Consider the following 19,077-nt stretch of genomic DNA (forward strand, 5'->3'; position numbering starts at 1 on the left):
ACTCTGTTTGTCTGCAAGCTCATATAAGGTTACCACATGTTATGCGCTGTGCGAAATGTTCTGCATTGTCAGTGATGATTTATACATCTCTGCATATGCACATTAAGATGAGGATATTTGTAAAACAACATTTGATACTCTTGAATTATAGATCTGTATCAACTATTTAGTATTTACAAAGGTGCCACTTTCAAGTTGCTTAAATTTGTCATTCCTTCTACTAAATTGTGAATATATAGGTCACAGGATCTCTTTTGAAACAAATTACAGTAACCATGCATTTACTCCAATGTTGATTTATGTGGAATATTTACTGCCACTTGTTGGTGTTATAAATTAAATTAGCACAACCTCTCAACCTTTTCCAAAATTGGTGTTTACCTACCTAAGTTAATTCATATTTGTAAATAGGTTAACTGTATTTCCTAAGTTGAAGAAAGATGCGTCTTCCTGTGCGGTGAAAGTCATTCAGCCTGTTTTGAAGATGTTACATGATGACTATTCAGAGCTAATATGGGTAAGTGCTTCATTTGAAGATTACTGAGTTTATGACATCTATTGAACATAGACGATGAAAAAACTTGCATGAAGCAGTGGATGGAGATGTCTATATGTTTTCCTTTTTTTTGAGTTCACATCATTTTTTAAGTTGGAAATGTGAAAAATTCAAGATCTCCGTAATAACACTTGAGGGACAAATTTTTATTTTGAAGTTGGCTTGTGGATTTGTGCTTCGAATTGCATATGAATAGCAATATATGTGAATTGTTTTATGTGTAAAATTTATATTGGAAGTTGGAAAATTTTGGTTCATCACAGAATGTATAAACAGAAAGAATATATATACCATTATAACTTGTAAGTATGCAACAGTTTTCTCAGGGTATGTATTCATTGCTGGAAGTGAAATAATTGCGTGAAAGCACTATTTCCTTTTCTCTCTCCCATATCCACACATATTGCATAGGTATATTCCATGATTTGAAAAATGTCTTGCATTAAGTTTAGCATATGTGAAAAATAAAAAAGTTTATTCTTTGATCTACTCTTGCTGAATGCTGACAAACCGTTCCTTATATGGCTGCTATATTTATTCTTTGTAAGCTTTTAACTATAGACTTACTTTTACTTGACCGGTCCTTACATGGCTGCTATTTTTATTGTATAGAAAATATATGCTTTCTTTGCTTGAGTTCTATTCATTATTAATATTGTAATGATTGCAGGAAGGTGCACTTCATCTGCTATGTACTATGATAACTTCATTCCCATTTTCTATTCAACGTCATTATGATAGTGTAAGTTTCTCTTTCTCTTGTGGCAGCCTTCCTTACATGCTTAATTCTTCTATAACTCTGTTTTTTGTGTGTGTATAAAGTCCCCTACTATCTTTAATGCGTATTGGATTCCCTTGTTGCACCAGTTTTGCTTATTGCTATTTTGAGAGATGATGTATAATATAAGCATTAGATTTTCCTTGCTGCCCTATTCATGATTTGCTGCATGTTTTGGGTATACACAGATTGAATCTGCTATTGGTTTAAAACTCTTGTCTGGAGGGTGCAGTCGTTCGATGTTGAAGGTAATGTGTTTATCAAATTAAAGAGCCTTTTATGCGGTATGTTTGGATTGTTCATATACGAGGGGGTAAAGGGGGACGGTGTAGGAGGGATGTGGTTCCGTTGTTTGAAAATAAAATTAGGTGAACTAGGAGAGAGGAATGAATGCCTGAAACAACCACATTTTGCTTAAAAACTTGTAGCATTTTTTTGTTTTACACATTTCATAAGGGGAGGATTGTCTTATAATAGTTGTAATTCTACCTATTGACAGTAACTCAAGATAAACTTGCTTTTATATCCTGGAAACAACATCTCCGCTTGGAGGGTTAAGGCTGCATACATTTTTACACTCATTAAACCCCATTAGGTGGGAGCCTTGTGTACCCTTCTCCCCTCTAATCCCACCCATTCCATCCTTCATATAATGTTTTGTACAACTTCCAAACTAGGAAAGACAATTCATTCCATTCTTCCTACATCCCTTTCATTTGTCTTCCTTATTAAATCACTCCATTCCATTTTGCACATAACTTCCCAACTAGCATTATACTCGAAACCACTTGATGGGGTGAAAATAAATGGTTGGCTCTAACTGAACTACTAAAACACATTATGCACATATAAGGGAATAATGGTTTTTTATCACCATCTCTGAATTTGAAGCAAATAATTAGTTTTAATCCAAATTAATTTGTGACCTTGGAGAATGCCTTAGCTTCCAAAAGGACAGGAATGTTATTTACCAGAATCCAAAGGAAGGTTTTTGTATATAAAGATTTGGAAATGATTTATGCATTGGTCATAAATTCCTATGCCTTATATCCAACATGTTGAGACCATTCATTGATGAGTCTTCGCTCATATTTTTTTTTTCTAGTTTAGAAGGATGCCTATCTGTAACAGTGAATTCTCACTTTTGCAAGGAAATTTCCTTAGTCTTATCTTATGTGTTCTGTTGTCTGCTTTGAATTGTACATTCAGAAACTTGCACATTGCCTTGCATTACTTCCAAAATCAAGAGGTGATGAAGAAAGCTGGACTGTGTTGATGCAGAAAATTTTGATTGCAATAAATGATCATTTAAATTTTGCCTTTCAAGGTCTAGAAGAAGGTAAATGTTTTTATTATCCATTTCATAAAAGCCACTGTTAAAAGCAGTAGGTCACCATCCTTTTCCGTGTGCTGCAGAAACCATGCGGAAAGTGGTTACTGGATTGTTGGTTCCGCCAGGAAGACAACCTCCACCACCTTTAGCAGGCTTTATATTGGCAGAAGAAGTTACTAACAAAGCAATAAAGAGGTCTGAACAATTACTAATGTCTAATGTGTCTGCACTAATGTTTGGCTGTTGCACAATGCTTACAGAATCATATCCTGTCAAGGTACAGTTTAGTTTTTCCAAATTATGTTCCTATAAGCATCAGTTCTGTGAATTTTTTTTCATCTAGGAGATGAATGATGAAAAACAATGTGATTAAATTATTATTAATTGTTAGATAAATGTACCGGCTCGCCTGTTGTTGGCCCTTGTTGAGAGAATTCTGATGGTAGATGGCTCTTTGCCACAAATGTCATTGCCATTCATGACTGCCATACAGCAAGAGAACATTTGTTCAGAACTTCCAGTTTTGCACTTGTGTAGTCTGGAATTGCTTACTACTATCACGAAGGTCTTGGGCAGGTACGACTGCATGATATCCCTATCCTCTTCCTTCTATAGAAAAATAAGATTATAAAACTAAAAATGACAAATAGGGCTTTATAAATTATATTTACAATTTTGGAACATTGACATTATAGAATAGTTTATTCGTTCTTTTATTTAATGCTATTGTTAGTGAATGCTCTTCTAAGCTTTTAATGTGTCTTCTACCATCAAGGAGCTTACCTTGCACTGTTGTGGTGTTCTCTTCCTGTACCATTCATAAAGTCCATGTTCTATGGTCTAATATATCTTTTTTCCTACTTACTGCCCATATTTGTATTACAGACAAATATTACCACACGCAGCCTCCATTTTGCGTATCATTACAATGTACTTCAAGACATGTGCACTGCCAGAATTAAGGATTAAGGTCTACTCAGCAGCAAGGATTCTGCTCATGTCTGTGGGTGTTGGTACGTAAACTTTCTCAATTAAGTTGTTTTTCTGGTTATAGTTGGTGCTATGTTGTTGGAAAAGATATTTGTGGATTGGAAAGCTGTTCTTTTTATCATTCTTATTCTTTACTGCTTTTTAGAGGGTGAGTCTCAATGCAATGGTAAGGTTGCTTGCCTTGTGATAAGGAAGTCATGGATTCAAATCGTGGAAACAGTATCTTCGCTTATAAGGGTAAGGGTGCAAACATCTATCCTCCTCAGACCCCACTAGATGGGAGCCTCATGCACTGAGCCGCCCCTTTTATTCTTTACTGCCTTGTTTTCTTCCACTGGTTACTCGTTAACCACTCAGAACATCATTAACTACCTGAGAGGTTAGTGTATACTTAAGTGAGTCATTCCCCCAGAGATCCTTTTTTCATTTATTTCTCTCAAAAGGAGAATAGTTGAGGTAGAGAGAGGGAGGAGAGAGGATAGAGAGACGCATGAGGTTAAGGGTATTTAATTTTAGTTCCATCTATCATCTTATCGTCCAACATCCATGTTCATCTGATACTGTGTATGTTTACTGATTCATCCATGTATCTTTCACTTTTCAGGTTCATTTTTCTTATGCCTTGAATTCAGTTGTTTCCCTTTCCCAGCTGTTTAACTAAGCTAGATCTAATTAAGCATACATAATGGCTTTTACTTATTAATGGTCTTGAACAAGAATGTCTTTTACTTATTAATGGTCTTGAACAGGAATGGCTTCATGCCTCGCCCAGGAAATTGTCAACAATGCTTCTGCTGATTTGAGCAACATCGAGAAGAGTGGCGGAACAGTGAATGGTTTGAATTCAAATGCTTCTACTGGGGCACCGCTACTGCCAAGTCATAGAAAAAGGAAACATAGCAGTACTACTAGCTCTCTTCAGGAGCATGATGAAGGTGGTGGTTTGGGTGTGGAATATCCTAAGAACCGTCTGTTAACTCCAATTTCTCTGAGGATAGCTGCACTTGAGGCATTAGAGGCTCTTATTACTGTGGTATGTACTTTTCTAGGTATTTAATTGCGGATAGCAGCCGACCCCAAAAACATTATAGTGGGTAGCGGGGCGACGGCTACACCTAAGGGAAAAAATATAAGTAATTTATACCTACACATATAAATACACAAAAGTATTAAAATACATCAAATTAAAGATATAATTGAATAATTATTAGGGCCTTACATTTCATGTGATTCCATTCCCATGTCATACCAACATTATTTCGGGTGGGTTTCAGCCACACATCAATACATCATTAGGAGTGGGTATGTCAGTGAGAGGTTGAGATGAGCTCATGGTTGGGCAACTTCAAAGGGAAGGTTTGGAGAATCTCTGCCTGAGATGAGAGTGAGTAGGAGGGATAAAGGCTCTATCCCACTTTTATTTGTCCCCACCTAGTGAGATAAAGGCTTGGTTGTTGTTGTTGTTGATCCACTTTTATTTGTCGAAACAGTCAACATGTATTTTGCCTTTTTTTAAAATAAAAAATAAAGTAAGAAGAGATTTAATTTGAGATAAAATAAGGGGGTTCCAAGGTGGAGAGGGACAACGTATCCTCGAAAGAAGAAACCAAATCCATAAGAGAGCAAGGAAAACAACTAATAATGTAGCTTCGATGCCCTGTTATCTGCATTCCAAAATAGTAACCATGAGCAGAACATTAGAGAGAAGATAAAATTGTAAATGTTATCCCTGAACATGTAACTTCGGGTATTTAATCAAATATCCTTAAACTGAACAAAAACTGGCACAACTCAAATATACTGTTTTTTATGTAATTCTATGGCTACATTTATAGCTACTTTACGTGTATGTGTCAGCAAAATGGCATTAAAAAAATCTGAATATATGGGGAAAAAAGCTGTCTTCTTTTTTCTTTTTAAATAGGGTGTAGTATTGCAGTGCTCACATCTGCCCAATATTTTTTACCTTCGGATTCAGTTTGGTATCCCTTAACATTTACCTATGAGTTCATGCATGAATTTTTCACATAAAATCCACCCATGAATTTTTTATAGCCAATTGTTAAGGGGACACTAAACTGTCCCTTGATAGAAAAATAATAATGCATGCCTTCATTATTATTTTTAACTTTTAACAGGCTGGTGCTTTAAGATCTGAAAGGTGGAGATCACAAGTTGATAATCTGTTGATAGTCGTCGCAATAGATTCTTTCAAAGAAGGATCAGCCATTGAAGAAATAGGTTTGTTCCTGCTCAACGAACCTGCTGCAACTGCTACAGACTTGCAGCTTGCTGCATTACATGCTCTTTTGGCATCTTTTCTTTCGTTTAACCGAGTGCGCCCCCCATATTTAGCCCAGGGTCTCAAACTTTTCCATAGAGGTACTTCTATTTAACAATATGAAACTTCTTTTCTTCTTATTGATATTGTGATCCCTAGTGGCAATTTGACAGTGGTAAAATATTGATTTTATGTCTTCAAAGAAGAGATTTCGATGATAGTTGTTATCGTGAGTCTGAAATCTGGTTATTATTATTGCAAAATGCTTAAGGTTTTATACATTTCAGAGTTGGGACAGAGATAAAAAGGGAACTTAACATTTTTACTACTAGTTACTGAACCTTTTCCTTTAGTAGAGTATTCTCAACATCTTTTATGCTAGTCCGCACATGGCTTTTCTAATATTCACTAAATTTGTTATAATTATCTCTTGGCAATTGGCCTCACCATGACCTGAATGACTGGTCCAGTATTTGTAACATTGAGTTTGCACAAGAACAATATTCTATCAAACTGGCCAGATGTCAGAAATTTAATGGTTTGGAAAAAATGAATAGGTTGTGGTAGATTGAAGTAGTGTTCCTCAATGAGAAGTTTAGAGATCATTACACTGCAAAAGAGACTGTTTGTGACTTGAAGACTAGTAAACTGTGCACAACTTGAAACAATGACCATATTTTTTTTACCAACATGACATCTCATTGATACTGTATGCGGAAGCATTTAGTAAGAGGGAGCGTCTTGATGATATTTCTGTGTTTTAGATAGTATATAGAGTCATGTAATTACTACTTTCCAGTTATTTTTATTATTGAATATAGAATATCGAATGAATAAAATAGCATTTTAGGTTCCTGATGCAGTATGAAAATCTTTATAACCTTCTTTGTACCTACTTTATTTTAATCTTTTTTGTTTGCTTGAACAAACATGTAATCTATTCTACAGGAAAGCAGCAAACTGGAACAAAACTTGCCGAGTTTTGTGCCCATGCTCTTTTAACCCTAGAAGTGCTAATACATCCTAGGGCACTTCCGTTAGGAGATTATAACCATACTTTTGGTGAAGCTCAGCGCAATTTACCAGATGAATATACTTGGCGGAACAACAGCACCACATTTGGTTTACCGCAAGTAGGAAATGATACTCTCAACACTGATGATGATTTGTTTGCTAGATGGATGGGAAACGATAATGAAGTCGATGTGCCATTGGCTAAGAATACAAAATACACCGAAGATGCCTCCGAGGTTGCCACCTTTCCAGATGCTGAAATGACAGCTGTGGAGGATGAGAACATTTTGAACTCGGACCAGCCTGGAGATTCCGCAGTGCAATTCCAGGAACCCATTTCTTTTACCACAAGCATCCCAGTGGCTGAAGCTCGCGATTCTGTAGCCACTACGAAGATCGTTTCTGAGAGGATTGTTTCAGATGGCACCATGCCCGATAGTGAAGACAATCATATGGAATCAGGCCGAGGAATCTCAGTTAATAAAGCTTTTCAGAGTAGTCCATTGCAAACAACAGAAGGCTCTACTATAGTACATGAATATGCACTTACATTGAACCATGGCAGTTCACTGGATAATGAAGACCCTTTTCCTGATATTGTGGATGAAGACCCTGATGATTCTGGTTCTGAAGAAGCATAAGGAAAATTTAATGCAGTAAAATACCATTCTCTTTTCTCTGGTTTGATTAGGTAATGGGGTATGTAACTTGAATGACCATAAATATCCATAGTTTATTCTGGGTTATAATAGTTTTTGAATGACATGAATATCTGAAGTTTTTCTAAGCTTATAATATCTATACTTTTTCAATGACCAGGGATATGTAGTTTTCTTGGTACTAGGAAAATGGAACTAAAATGGAAAAACTGACCCAAGGGTAAAGCCTGTATGACCAAACTAGAGTCCTAACTCCTAATACATGTAAGGTGCAGTTTAATCTCAACTCCTATTGTCATGCCATGGCTGTCCAAATCTGGCAAGCCATGTGCATTGGACAATTGAATCAAAACCATTGCATCGAAGTTTTTCATAACTCCTCTTATAGGTTGCAATCTTGGAAATAATCATTCCTGTGCCATGGCTCCCCAACTAATTTTAGTTTTTGAGTATTGCAATTAATTTGTTGTTGTCCTAAAAGTTAATTGGGAACAACAAGATGTTGGGCTAGTGGTGTAAGGTATCGTTAGATCCATAGAAATGTCAATGTTTCGATTCCGGTGAGTGATGCTTGTTCGAAGGGCCAGTCATGTATGCTGAAAGAAATTAATTTCTTACTCAAAAAGGTAATGAAGTACCTAAAAAAGTTAATCGAGTTTTTGTTTTAATTCCTAAATTTTCAAAGTTATAGAAAACATCTCCAAGACCCATCATAACATTTGCTACATGCACTTTGCATTAGTTTCATATGAAGGATGAAGAAGTTATAACTATTATTTCAAAGACATGAAACTTTAGGATGAAGGATGGAAGAGTAAATTGAAAAATGAAAATAGAGTTATCATCTGGACCATAGAAATGTGTGTTGTAGAAAAGACACAAGTTGTAATACCAATCATTATATTGGAGCCTCAAGTTGTTCTGTTATACTTTATATATTATATTCGTATCCCATATCCCAAATAATGCTAAGCTACTCTACAATTGTTATGGTTGAATTGAACCGTTACTATCGTTCACCACAAACACTTTGTTCTTCAACACAACAACCCAATAATAGTAATAATATTAATAATAATCACATTCTCTCTAATCCAAACCCTCCTCCATTAATTACCATGCCCTCCGGCGAACTCCGCCACTCATCGCCGCCCATTACGGCCAACAACAACTCCTCCGCCGCCACCGCCGCCTTCGAAGACGATGCCTGGGTGTGGGCCCAGATTAAAGCGGAGGCGCGTCGAGATGCTGAATCTGAACCTGCCCTAGCTAGCTACTTATATTCGACGATTCTATCACATTCTTCGCTTGAACGATCGCTATCGTTTCACCTTGGAAACAAGCTTTGTTCATCAACGCTTCTTTCAACTCTGCTTTATGATCTTTTCCTTAATGCTTTTACTTCTGATCCTTCTCTTCGATCTGCTGCAATAGCTGATTTACGTGCTGCTCGAGAACGTGACCCTGCTTGTATATCATTCTCACACTGTCTCCTTAACTATAAGGGCTTCCTCGCATGCCAGGTATCCCTCAATTTGTTCTTTTTTTTTTCTTTTTCCTATTTGCATGTTCTGATTCTAGGGTTTAATATTATTCACTGTTAGGTTTTTCAATATTAGTCATGCTGTATAACAAGAAAAGATTAGCTAGAATTACTGTAAGCACGAGGTTATGAGTTATGATTACTGAATTGTAAGTAAAACAAAATACTATTGGGAGGGGCTTAGGCGCCGAGGGATTAGTCTCATACCGATAGGGTAAAGGATACTCTGGCGAACCAAGAAAAAATTTTGCTAGAATTTTAACAGAGTTGGTTGTTTGAGAATTGAAGTGGCTGGGACTAATCATATGTTAACTGGTTGTGTCAAAGGTTCTGGTGGCCTAGAATCCTTCTTGTGAAAAATAGTCTATGAGAAAAATATGCCCTGACTGTAATCCATGAGAAATGAAAATAATCATTAAGAATCTCAACTTGGTAGTTAAGAATCTAATGTTAGTCAAATTAGTCATTTTCAAGACATATTGTTAGGAAGCGTGTTAGTTCCTATCTAGGACTATTTGACCATCATTTAAGACTCTTAAAGGCCAAGTTGAGATTTTTCATTTCTTATAGACGAAATTAAGAGCACCCTTTTCCTTAAGGATGAACTTGGATATTTACATTAGTTACCAGGCATGCAGCACCGTTACAGGTACGTGGCTTGCCATTTTAAAATTATTTTCACAATGATTTTTTTAAGGCAAGTAAATTGTGATTGTGTGTGCTTGTAGGCGCAACGTGTGGCTCACCGGCTGTGGCAGCAGTCGCGGCAGCCATTGGCACTGGCGCTGCACTCCCGCATAGCAGATGTTTTTGCAGTGGATATTCACCCGGCAGCCAGGATTGGGAAGGGTGTTCTGTTTGATCATGCTACAGGCGTGGTAGTTGGGGAGACGGCAGTGATTGGGAACAATGTCTCGATTCTGCACCATGTGACGCTGGGTGGAACTGGGAAGGTTGGTGGGGATCGGCATCCTAAGATTGAGGATGGTGTGCTTATTGGTGCCGGAGCTACCATTCTGGGGAATGTGAAGATTGGGGAAGGTGCAAAGATTGGTGCTGGGAGTGTTGTTTTGATTGATGTGCCACCACGGACAACTGCAGTTGGGAACCCGGCGAGGTTGGTGGGTGGGAAGGAAACACCATCTAAGCACAAGGATGTCCCTGGGGAATCCATGGACCATACTTCCTTCATCTCTGAGTGGTCAGATTATATCATTTGAATTTGGAAGATAAATACTTGAAACCAACCACTACTTGATGGGATTGGATGGCTTGGGAAGCAATTTTGCTTTCTACGCTTTTGTGGTTTCTGTTCTAAGAGTCTAATTATAGGTATGTAGTGGTTGGTTTTGAGCTTCTGATAGATTTAGTTAGTCCACTCTGTTCAGAAACGAAGTTGTAAGTCTAATAAGGTTTGTTGATCAATACTGATGTAAAATATGTGTCTGCTGCCTTTTGACAATTTAATTAGATGTTGTATTGAATACGGAAGCTGGTTTTGTTGATTATGTTAACAAAATTTAGTTCCAAGCAGAGTTTCCAAATTTGCATGACCAAGGATTGTAATCTAAGTGCCATCTTGGTAGAGTATGGCATTGTATGAGTGCCCTCAGAAGTAAAAAAGGGTGGCTCAGTGCTCCAAGTTCCCACTTAGTGGGTTATGAGGAGATTAAATGTATGCAACTTTATCCTGTAGGTGAAAACAATGTTTCCAGTGTGTGAAACTATGACCTCTTGTTCACTAAAAAGCAACCTTAACGTTGCGCCCAGGCTCGCCCTATGAAGTAAAAACAGAAAAGAAACGAAAAAGCTTAATATGAAAAACTGTACCGTGTAGAGCTCATTTTAAAATGATTTGCAGAACTTATCTACCATCTGTAAAATGTTGTGCTTGCTTTTGTTCCAAGATTAGGAAGGATTGATGGAGTTAATCAGGCAATTCTTGTTGAGGTTTTAAGGTGATATTTGTATATACGAGGAAGTTATCTATGCTTGTTGTTACTGTAGCTGTAGCTTCACAACAAGTAACACTAACGTGGGTTTCTCTTCAAAGACCATTCCTGCAAGTTGAACTTGTATCTGCACTCTACCTCCGTCGTAGTGTGTTCCTTTTTAGCTCTCTTTAAAGGAATGCCGACAGTTTTTGTTTGGTATTCAATGGAAGGAGGATGGTCTTCTCCATTTAATCTAACATGAAGCATTATTTTACCACTGACTGCACTATAACATTTGCTGCATTGTTTTACCAAGGAGATACACATTCATATGCCATTGAATGCTAGAGAGGAAATGGTCAATTTCTGGTCGGTGCATCACTCATTAACCAGGTACCTCGCAGGCTGCTGATTTCAGATTAAAGCATTGTTGAAAAGGTGATCTTGATAGTAGGAAACAATTTCGTTAAAATTTCATGAATATGAATGACCTGGCCTGGTAATAATGCATAAAGGATTTTGGTATTTACTTTCAAACTGACTTTTTATTATGACCCCATGCATGGTTATGCATTCATCTTTTGAAGTGAAGTTCGTGTGATTCTCATAGTACTTGTATCAATTTCTTAACATACCAATTGCTTACATTCAACAATTTTTGCTAGACTAGGAGTGAAAGGAAAACCCACCTAAAATATCTTAGCAATTTGGCTAAGTTTACTATACCCAACAGTTAGTAAATTTTTGGATCAATATAATTATAGCATGACTCAAAGAAAATGCTACAAATATAGCCAATACAACAGACAAGAACAACATAAAAAATGAGCACTCAGTCACAACAACAAAAGTAAAGCCAATACAACAGACAAGAACCCCCAGAAGATTATGAAGCTGTCTAAAACTGGTTGTTACATTCTGACTGTGAGATAATACCATTATCCTCGGCATGGTTATCGCCTTCATTCGACTTAGAGTCTGCGACAGGCGGTGCCACCAGTTCCATGGTGATGGCACCATTTTCATGGAAGAAATTATGGTTGTTCACAGGGCCATGGCGTTTTTGGGATGTAATACTATGTAGTCCCACTACAGACAAGTTATTCTGCATAGACAGTGCTGCTATACACTACAAGGTTTTTATTAATTTTGCTAGTAAACTGTTATCCTCACGCTTCAACCAATGTCTTTATTATGAATATGTGATCTGTCACACCTTGTTTATTATGGTGATTAGGTCAACTTTGGCATTGATCGAGACTAAAGTCATTCTAATCAGAATTGCATTTTTATTAATTATATCTAATAACACGGTACGAATTATTAGTATGATTATTTAATAAAAAATATTGTACAAATAAATACTTATGCTTCTTGTGTATTTTAATTCTGATTTGTGGGAAGCTAGAGCATCCACTGTCAAATTCAAAGTTCAATGTTTTTATTGTACGTTATCACTTGCAAAAGTTGAACCTTCTTGAACCAAATAGTTCTCATTTGGAAAATGTGAACCAAATGATAAAATTATATAATCAAAACAAAATTTGGCTCGACATACTTAAATTGTAAGCAGTACCACCCATTAAAGGACAGATTTTGGGTTCCACCATTGTGATGCTCTAATACATATAAAGTTCAGCTATCATAGCAGTGATGATTATATTAAAATGTTAATTTGAACTAAATAGGAGTAGGTCGGAATTAGTCTTCTAATTTTTATCATCCGGGTCCATGATTATATTCAATTTTTGTTTGAAATCTTTCCATTTCCTTCTCTCCATTAAGTGCTGACATGAGAGACAGTACTTCACATCACCTAAATGCTGTTAGTTCCTTGAGTATTCGATCAACTAATTAGAACCCACTATGGCACTTGAACCCATAGCTGTGTAAGAATGTGTCCGGGGTTGAGAGTATGAAGCTCCAAATGTTTGCAGAGGTATGAACCTACTGCAGAATTTTTGCATGTAGTAATATGATTGGTATGCATGATGTGGTATTGGAATAAGGACATATAAATCTTACTATTCTTTTCAAGCAGACAAAGGAAGAAAGGAAATTAAACCATGAAACATGATTGACAAAGGTAGATTTTTGTTATGTTGCTAGCGTAGTGCATCATGTACCTAAGTAAAGACATCACCAACTCTACTTGTGCTTGAACTCATTGGTCATACAAGGAAAATGTAAATGCTTGTAAAGAAACAGAGATGTATAATAAAAAGTACATAAGGATAATATATATTATCCTCAATTCCTTATGATAAAACAACACGCTTTATTAAACTTATATTCTTTCAATAACCAAGAAACAGATAGAATCCCATCCCCATAAACATGGAAGCAGGGTTAAAAATTGAAGTAGATCCCTAATAATACATTTAGCCATCTCTTCAATTTTGTAGCTAGGTTTATAGCTGGCATGGGTCTCATCCCAAATGTCCAACTCCTCAATTAATCAATTCCTCTCCAAATTGATAAATGGTACAACATCTAAACTTATTTATGAATGTGGTTATCCATTCTCAAGGTACAGAAAATTACAAATAGAAGCACTCTACCATAACCTTAAAGAGCCGCTTCATCAGCCACCCAACTTTGAAGTTCATCACGTCCTACAGATGCAAAGATTTTTATAATATTAATTAATAAAATGCAGTTGATAATTGTCTTACACAATGTTGGGCTACTCTCAACAGATCATTAAAAGAGAAAGAGTAATCTATCACATTACATATTTTATTCTAAATCAAAGGGAAGTTCCATCAAGGCATCAACTAAGCAAAAACTTAACAATTGGCAGTGATAAATTAGACAGCCATAAAATAGCACCAGATTACCCAATTATGGACTACCAGAGCTGAAGCCAAGTCAACAGCAGCTAAGTTAGACAATAAACATCATCTTTGAATCCCAGGCAACTAAAAGATGGATGGATATTTAGGATTTTCGTGTTAGGAACACATTGTCTGTCCCATATTCTTCTAGACATGTATTATGCCCATGTTTAGTAGGCATTGAGCAAATTTAAAATATCCAATTTTCAATTTCTAGATGTTGCTCCACATGTTATGAAAGGTATCAAATAACGCAAAACATAAGGCATGAGACTCAGATGAGTAATATGTGATGCCAGTTGCAATCTCGTACGTGTGTACCAAACTCAGGTAACTTTCTCAACACTCATCGTTGCGGCTAAAAGTCACTTGCAAAGATCACAGGTACAAACCTCAGTGCACAATTTGGACTTTTTCTGCCAGGTGGTCTAGGGGAGAGGGCAAGGACCATGGTATAGTTAGAGAGAAACAATCAAATCTTTAAAGAGATTTCTTTGCCCCACGATAGTTTTTGGACTCTGGTGTGATGCTCACATCATGACTGCTTGAAAGGTGCTGTGCTCTTGGGTGTCCAAAGATTGGGAAGAGTTGCCTAATACAGTCCCCACCCACACCCCTAAATTTAGGTTTTGTTGCTGTAGTCTTATATGGTAAATTTCTTATCATATTCACAGTTGTGGGTGTTTTTTATCTTCAAAATGAAGATTCTTCTGTCCGGAAAAGGAAAATTGTACTCTCAGTAATACAGATACCTAGAATGCTTGTGACAAAATGATATAAAGCTTATTGTTCAAATGTTGAAAACGACAAAGTAGTCATGTATATAAATCAAGTCAAAATCAGCATGCTGAAGTGTAAATGTCATTACTGGCGACATGAATAAATCGATCTGAAAATTGGGATACGAATAAATCAATCTGAAAATTGGGATACGAATAAATCAATCCCCTTCCACCTGGTATTGGACCAAGTATTAATAGTGAAATAGGTATTTCAACCAACCTGGTGCCTCTATGTGGCCTCAGGTAAACTAGTTTCAGATATACTCACAATGTTCAAGAGAATTTTGACCAGGCACATATCATTTGTAATATCTTAGTGGGTCTGGAATTGACCCCAGACCAGTTTCTTCCTTCAATGTTAATCCAACCAAACCACTTATATGTAAATTTTAGCAATCTAGTATAATATTCTGAAATAGAAATATAGCTATACTGGTATTAAGATGGAACAACAGTGAACTAACCTGATGATGCAAGATCCGGCAAGCTAACATATTTGGGACATGATCCTTTTGAAGTGACCATGCCAATTTTAATGTCAGGTCCAACAGCACAATCTCGTGGCTGCAAAAAAAAGGACAATGTGCTAAAATAATTATGCTTGCCAAAATATTGGGTTTGAATAGAGTACCATGCAGTTACATAATTAGTAAAACATTCTAGAGTACAAGGTCATGGGGATTCTATCATAATTGGATACATTCTACAGTACAGTGTGGCTTTTCCTTCAATTTCTAAAATTAAACTAAATTCGCACAGAATTTATAAGTTTCAAATTAAATGGCACTGTCCTACAAGTACATAACAGCTTAGTTATCTCACAATTATTACTCATGAATCTTTTTCAGTATTGCCTTAAATCTGAAAGGAAATACAATAGTGATATCAGTAGTTGAAAATACCAAATACCACAGACTAAACTATTTAGTTCATAACAATGCCAATTGGTATCTAAATCTCACTGGTGAATAAAGCAAATGTTTGAACAACATCTTCTAGTTTCTTATATGCTGAATATATTACAGAGCAAAGGTAGATTTCCAACCGTGAAGTCCTTATAGAAGCACAGACGAAGTTCCTCCACAGCACCTTTTGAGCAAACAATTTGAGGAGACGCATGAAAAGCATTCTCAATGGCAGAGATAATGCCTCCGATGGGATACTTTTCTGAGTTAGATGGAACATATCCAGCTTCATTTAAAACTTTCTGGAAAATTGAGAAACATAATAGTTAGAGTATGTCCTGATATAGATGCAAGAAAGCAATTGGTTATTGTAATAAAAGGTTTTTCAAATACAATCGGCAGTTAGAAAACCCAGTGCAAAAATTAAATAGTCATTAATCAACACATGAGCTTATTGCCTAGAGCCCTAGAGAAACAATAATGAAATTCTGGATACAAAAAAATTATAATCTGCGAACTTACTGTGACATTATATTTGAAATAGACATTCAGCGTTGTCAGGAAATAATCATATTCATTCCAAACCACAGGTGATGAGCATGTCCCATGCTTCTCTGCAAGTGAACTGGCAATATTAGAAAATTGGAATACTAGTACAAGAAAACCATAAGATTTTGCCTCGAGCAAAATAGGGGGATGAATTAAACAATGTGACTGCAAAGAAAATTGTGAATAATAAAAATATGTCTGAAACTCTGAACACCTTGTTCTGTACCAATTTAATTGTGCTGAATACAACAAATTATATCCACATTTAAAAGACCTTTTAAAACAATTCAACCATTACTCTCTAGAAAAACACTGAATACACTTGTTAAAACATGTAAGTAAGAAAAGTTTATTACCCCACTGCAAAGGTGAACCGATGTGTTAGCCCCGGAAAAAGAGATTTAAAAAAATAATTAGAATCCATAGTGATTTAAGCTCAAATAAGAAACTAAGTGATTTTCGATGACCACCTCATGACCCCAAAATGAACCTTTCCCACCATGGCATGATGATGGTTTGCCACAGCTTAGTGATGGCCAATATTGCTCTAAAGCATCACTTAATGTTGATATCTGAACCAAAGATGAAACAATAAAACTTAGAAATAGTAGAAATGAAGAGTTAAATGCAACTAACAGAGGACTCCAAGTTCTAAAGGTATATGAAAATGATGAGTGCTGATGATTTTGCAAATTAAGGTTGTGGAATTTACCTCTCTTGGATCGAAATTAGATTTAGTGCAACAGGCTGGCCAGGTTCCATCATTATAATCAGGCCAGAGTCCATCTATCATAAAGTAGATATGATGTCGTTAAATTTCTCTTACAGGGATCTCCACACTCAGAAAAGAAATGTAAACTGACAAAATACTGTTTACCTCTACATACTTTTAAAATAAAAACAATCTAAACACAAAAGGTGAGATCAGGAAGAATAAGAAATGAGTGAGAAAAGGATTGACCAAGGAAAAAAAAGGCATACTTAAAATTAATTTCTCAATGAATTAAAACACTGGCATATTTTAAGAATTTTTCTAGATCCCACAATGGCTGGAATGGAACCACGATGGTCTTTGTGCAACAGTTGGGAGTTGTCGCTATACAACCCACAAGTCAATGAGGTCATAGGTTTGTGTTATAAACTCAATCTCGTATCAACGAAAGGAAGGTGGCCTAATAAAGACCCACACAATGGGTCCAACCATTCCCTAAACAAGGCAAATAGTGAGAGTTTATACTTTATAGCACTATGCTACATACTATTCCACATGTCTACATTTGAAACAGCAACATCATATTTAAAAAGTGATACTCACGTATGGTGAATGTTGTTGGAGCATTGGAGCTGAAAATGACAGAGACAAAAAAAGAACTTTTCAGACTGTTTCCAATTATTTTATATAAGATGCATCATAAGAACTCATTTCATAAAGATAAGTAATAAAAAGTAAGGAAAGATGGTCCATCAACCTTAACAATAGTTACCTGGTAAATTATGTACATAAGAGAATTATCTCTAATCCTACCGCTATGATAGTTAATGGTTAATACTTACCTTTGTTGCAATTCATATCAATACCAACAATAGAAAATAAAAAACTCAAAATTAATCAAATAATTAGGGTTATTGGGAATAGTAAAGTTGGTAATTAGTGAAAATGAAAATAATAAAAAGAGAAAGAGTGAGTTACCCTCTGCAACAAGCATTAGAGGAACAACAATGTTGTGTGCGTTGGCAAAAAGTTCCAGGCCATTGCAACGCCAAAGCGAAATAATCAAATTCTCTCTGTTTATGTCCTCCTCCTTCCAGTTCCAAATCCAAATCGAACTCTTCGATTGAAGAGACAAACGCAACAATAGCTAACACGAGAGATAGCAATAGCAGCGATGAGAAAGGAGGGAGAGACATCGTTGAATGGTGAAAGGAACGTTTGCGTTTTGCGGTTGTTGCTGCAAATTGCAAATGACTCGTTTTGTTGTTATTTATAGATAGGAAGAAAGAATAGGAAAAAAGATGAGGAGAGTTACAAATTGACTAAATTTTACTAAATTGTTACTATTTTTGACGAATCTGGAGAACATAACGCATTGCGGCAATGGCATATTCCCATTTTCAATTATTGACTTAATTTCACCCATCTCTGCCAATATGGGTTGGTATTAGATCCTTATAAATAGGGTCTTAATTTGTTGGGCTGGTTCGTCCCATTTAGATACCTAAATTAAAAAAAACTAAAATGATGTAATGCATAAAATATTGTAAGATATTATATATTATCTCATTTTTTATTTTACTGAGTGAAACATTGTAATATTCATGTTATCATACTTTAGATTACATGAATGAATGCATAGTGTAACATTAAGATTCAAAACACAAAACATAGTAATTTAGTTGGCATAAATCAAACATACAAGTTAATTGGTAATATATTATATTTTAGAAAATTGTTATATTGTGCTCGAGTGCTGAAAATATGAATTACTTTTGTCATACATGTTCATCAAAGTTCTTATTGTAGTATTCATTGATACTCATAGATGTTAAAAGTCTGTTAAGCGGACATTTTAGGACATATAAACATATTTTTTCATGCCCTATCTGCCTAACCTACACTTAAATAGTATAACTTTATGGGGATAAGCAAATTTTAATCATCCCAATACCAAGTAGGTGTTAAAAGTCTTGTATTGGGTTAGGATCCAATTGCAAGGGTTAGAATCCTCTACGGGAAGGAAGTGTATGAAAAAATATATTATGATTGAAGACTTTTAACCTTTAATGTGATGAAATTTTTAGTTCAATAATTTGTTTTTTCTAGTTGCAAGATGTAATACATGAGTCCCACCTTGAAAGTATGGGGAAATGTTTTAAATTGTGGACCGTATCACGTGATGTAGTTGCAATATTGTTGTC

At 35.9% G+C, this 19,077-nt stretch overlaps 3 protein-coding genes across 6 annotated transcripts in view; 2 read left to right on the forward strand and 1 right to left on the reverse strand.

Moving 5' to 3' along the window:
• Nucleotides 1–7,761, forward strand: part of LOC109359966 (proline-, glutamic acid- and leucine-rich protein 1) — a 9,742-nt gene extending 1,981 nt beyond the window's left edge. The window contains exons 4-14 of one of the 2 annotated variants that reach the window (XM_019604668.1): nucleotides 412–517; nucleotides 1,227–1,298; nucleotides 1,523–1,582; nucleotides 2,544–2,673; nucleotides 2,751–2,944; nucleotides 3,059–3,243; nucleotides 3,553–3,680; nucleotides 4,407–4,690; nucleotides 5,796–6,039; nucleotides 6,887–7,371; nucleotides 7,402–7,761. In XM_019604668.1, coding sequence (XP_019460213.1) covers nucleotides 412–517; nucleotides 1,227–1,298; nucleotides 1,523–1,582; nucleotides 2,544–2,673; nucleotides 2,751–2,944; nucleotides 3,059–3,243; nucleotides 3,553–3,680; nucleotides 4,407–4,690; nucleotides 5,796–6,039; nucleotides 6,887–7,371; nucleotides 7,402–7,593 — 2,080 coding nt within the window. In that variant the 3' untranslated portion in view covers nucleotides 7,594–7,761. Of the gene's footprint in view, nucleotides 1–411; nucleotides 518–1,226; nucleotides 1,299–1,522; nucleotides 1,583–2,543; nucleotides 2,674–2,750; nucleotides 2,945–3,058; nucleotides 3,244–3,552; nucleotides 3,681–4,406; nucleotides 4,691–5,795; nucleotides 6,040–6,886 lie in introns of both variants that reach the window. The other variant, XM_019604666.1, reaches the window with a different exon arrangement.
• On the forward strand, nucleotides 8,543–10,673 carry LOC109359968 (serine acetyltransferase 5-like). 3 transcript variants are annotated; one of them, XM_019604672.1, is made up of 3 exons: nucleotides 8,543–9,134; nucleotides 9,883–10,424; nucleotides 10,459–10,673. In XM_019604672.1, the coding sequence occupies exons 1-2, from the start codon at nucleotides 8,577–8,579 to the stop codon at nucleotides 10,372–10,374; spliced, it is 1,050 nt and encodes a 349-aa protein (XP_019460217.1). In that variant the 5' UTR covers nucleotides 8,543–8,576; the 3' UTR covers nucleotides 10,375–10,424; nucleotides 10,459–10,673. The 3 variants fall into 3 exon arrangements, with proteins under 3 accessions (XP_019460217.1, XP_019460216.1, XP_019460215.1); XM_019604671.1 differs by having other exon boundaries at nucleotides 8,544–9,134; nucleotides 9,883–10,436; nucleotides 10,479–10,673; XM_019604670.1 differs by having other exon boundaries at nucleotides 8,544–9,134; nucleotides 9,883–10,433; nucleotides 10,476–10,673.
• On the reverse strand, nucleotides 13,332–18,196 carry LOC109359969 (ribonuclease 2). The gene is made up of 9 exons (XM_019604673.1): nucleotides 17,852–18,196; nucleotides 17,477–17,505; nucleotides 16,874–16,947; nucleotides 16,632–16,733; nucleotides 16,518–16,521; nucleotides 16,135–16,226; nucleotides 15,753–15,914; nucleotides 15,172–15,271; nucleotides 13,332–13,703 (listed from the first exon to the last, which is right to left on the reverse strand). The coding sequence occupies exons 1-9, from the start codon at nucleotides 18,067–18,069 to the stop codon at nucleotides 13,657–13,659; spliced, it is 828 nt and encodes a 275-aa protein (XP_019460218.1). The 5' UTR covers nucleotides 18,070–18,196; the 3' UTR covers nucleotides 13,332–13,656.

The sequence above is a fragment of the Lupinus angustifolius genome, chromosome LG11 (assembly GCF_001865875.1).
Source record: "Lupinus angustifolius cultivar Tanjil chromosome LG11, LupAngTanjil_v1.0, whole genome shotgun sequence".
Taxonomy (NCBI): Eukaryota; Viridiplantae; Streptophyta; class Magnoliopsida; order Fabales; family Fabaceae; genus Lupinus; species Lupinus angustifolius.

Coding starts and splice junctions, on each gene's coding strand:
- LOC109359968 (XM_019604672.1), top strand. CDS start 8,577: ATGCTAAGCTACTCTACAATTGTTATGGTTGAATTGAACCGTTACTAT. Junction 9,135..9,882: donor AGGGCTTCCTCGCATGCCAG/GTATCCCTCAAT, acceptor GTGTGCTTGTAG/GCGCAACGTGTGGCTCACCG.
- LOC109359969 (XM_019604673.1), bottom strand. CDS start 18,069: ATGTCTCTCCCTCCTTTCTCATCGCTGCTATTGCTATCTCTCGTGTTA. Junction 17,506..17,851: donor TCTAATGCTTGTTGCAGAGG/GTAACTCACTCT, acceptor TGTCATTTTCAG/CTCCAATGCTCCAACAACAT. Junction 16,734..16,873: donor CTAATTTCGATCCAAGAGAG/GTAAATTCCACA, acceptor TCTTTGGTTCAG/ATATCAACATTAAGTGATGC.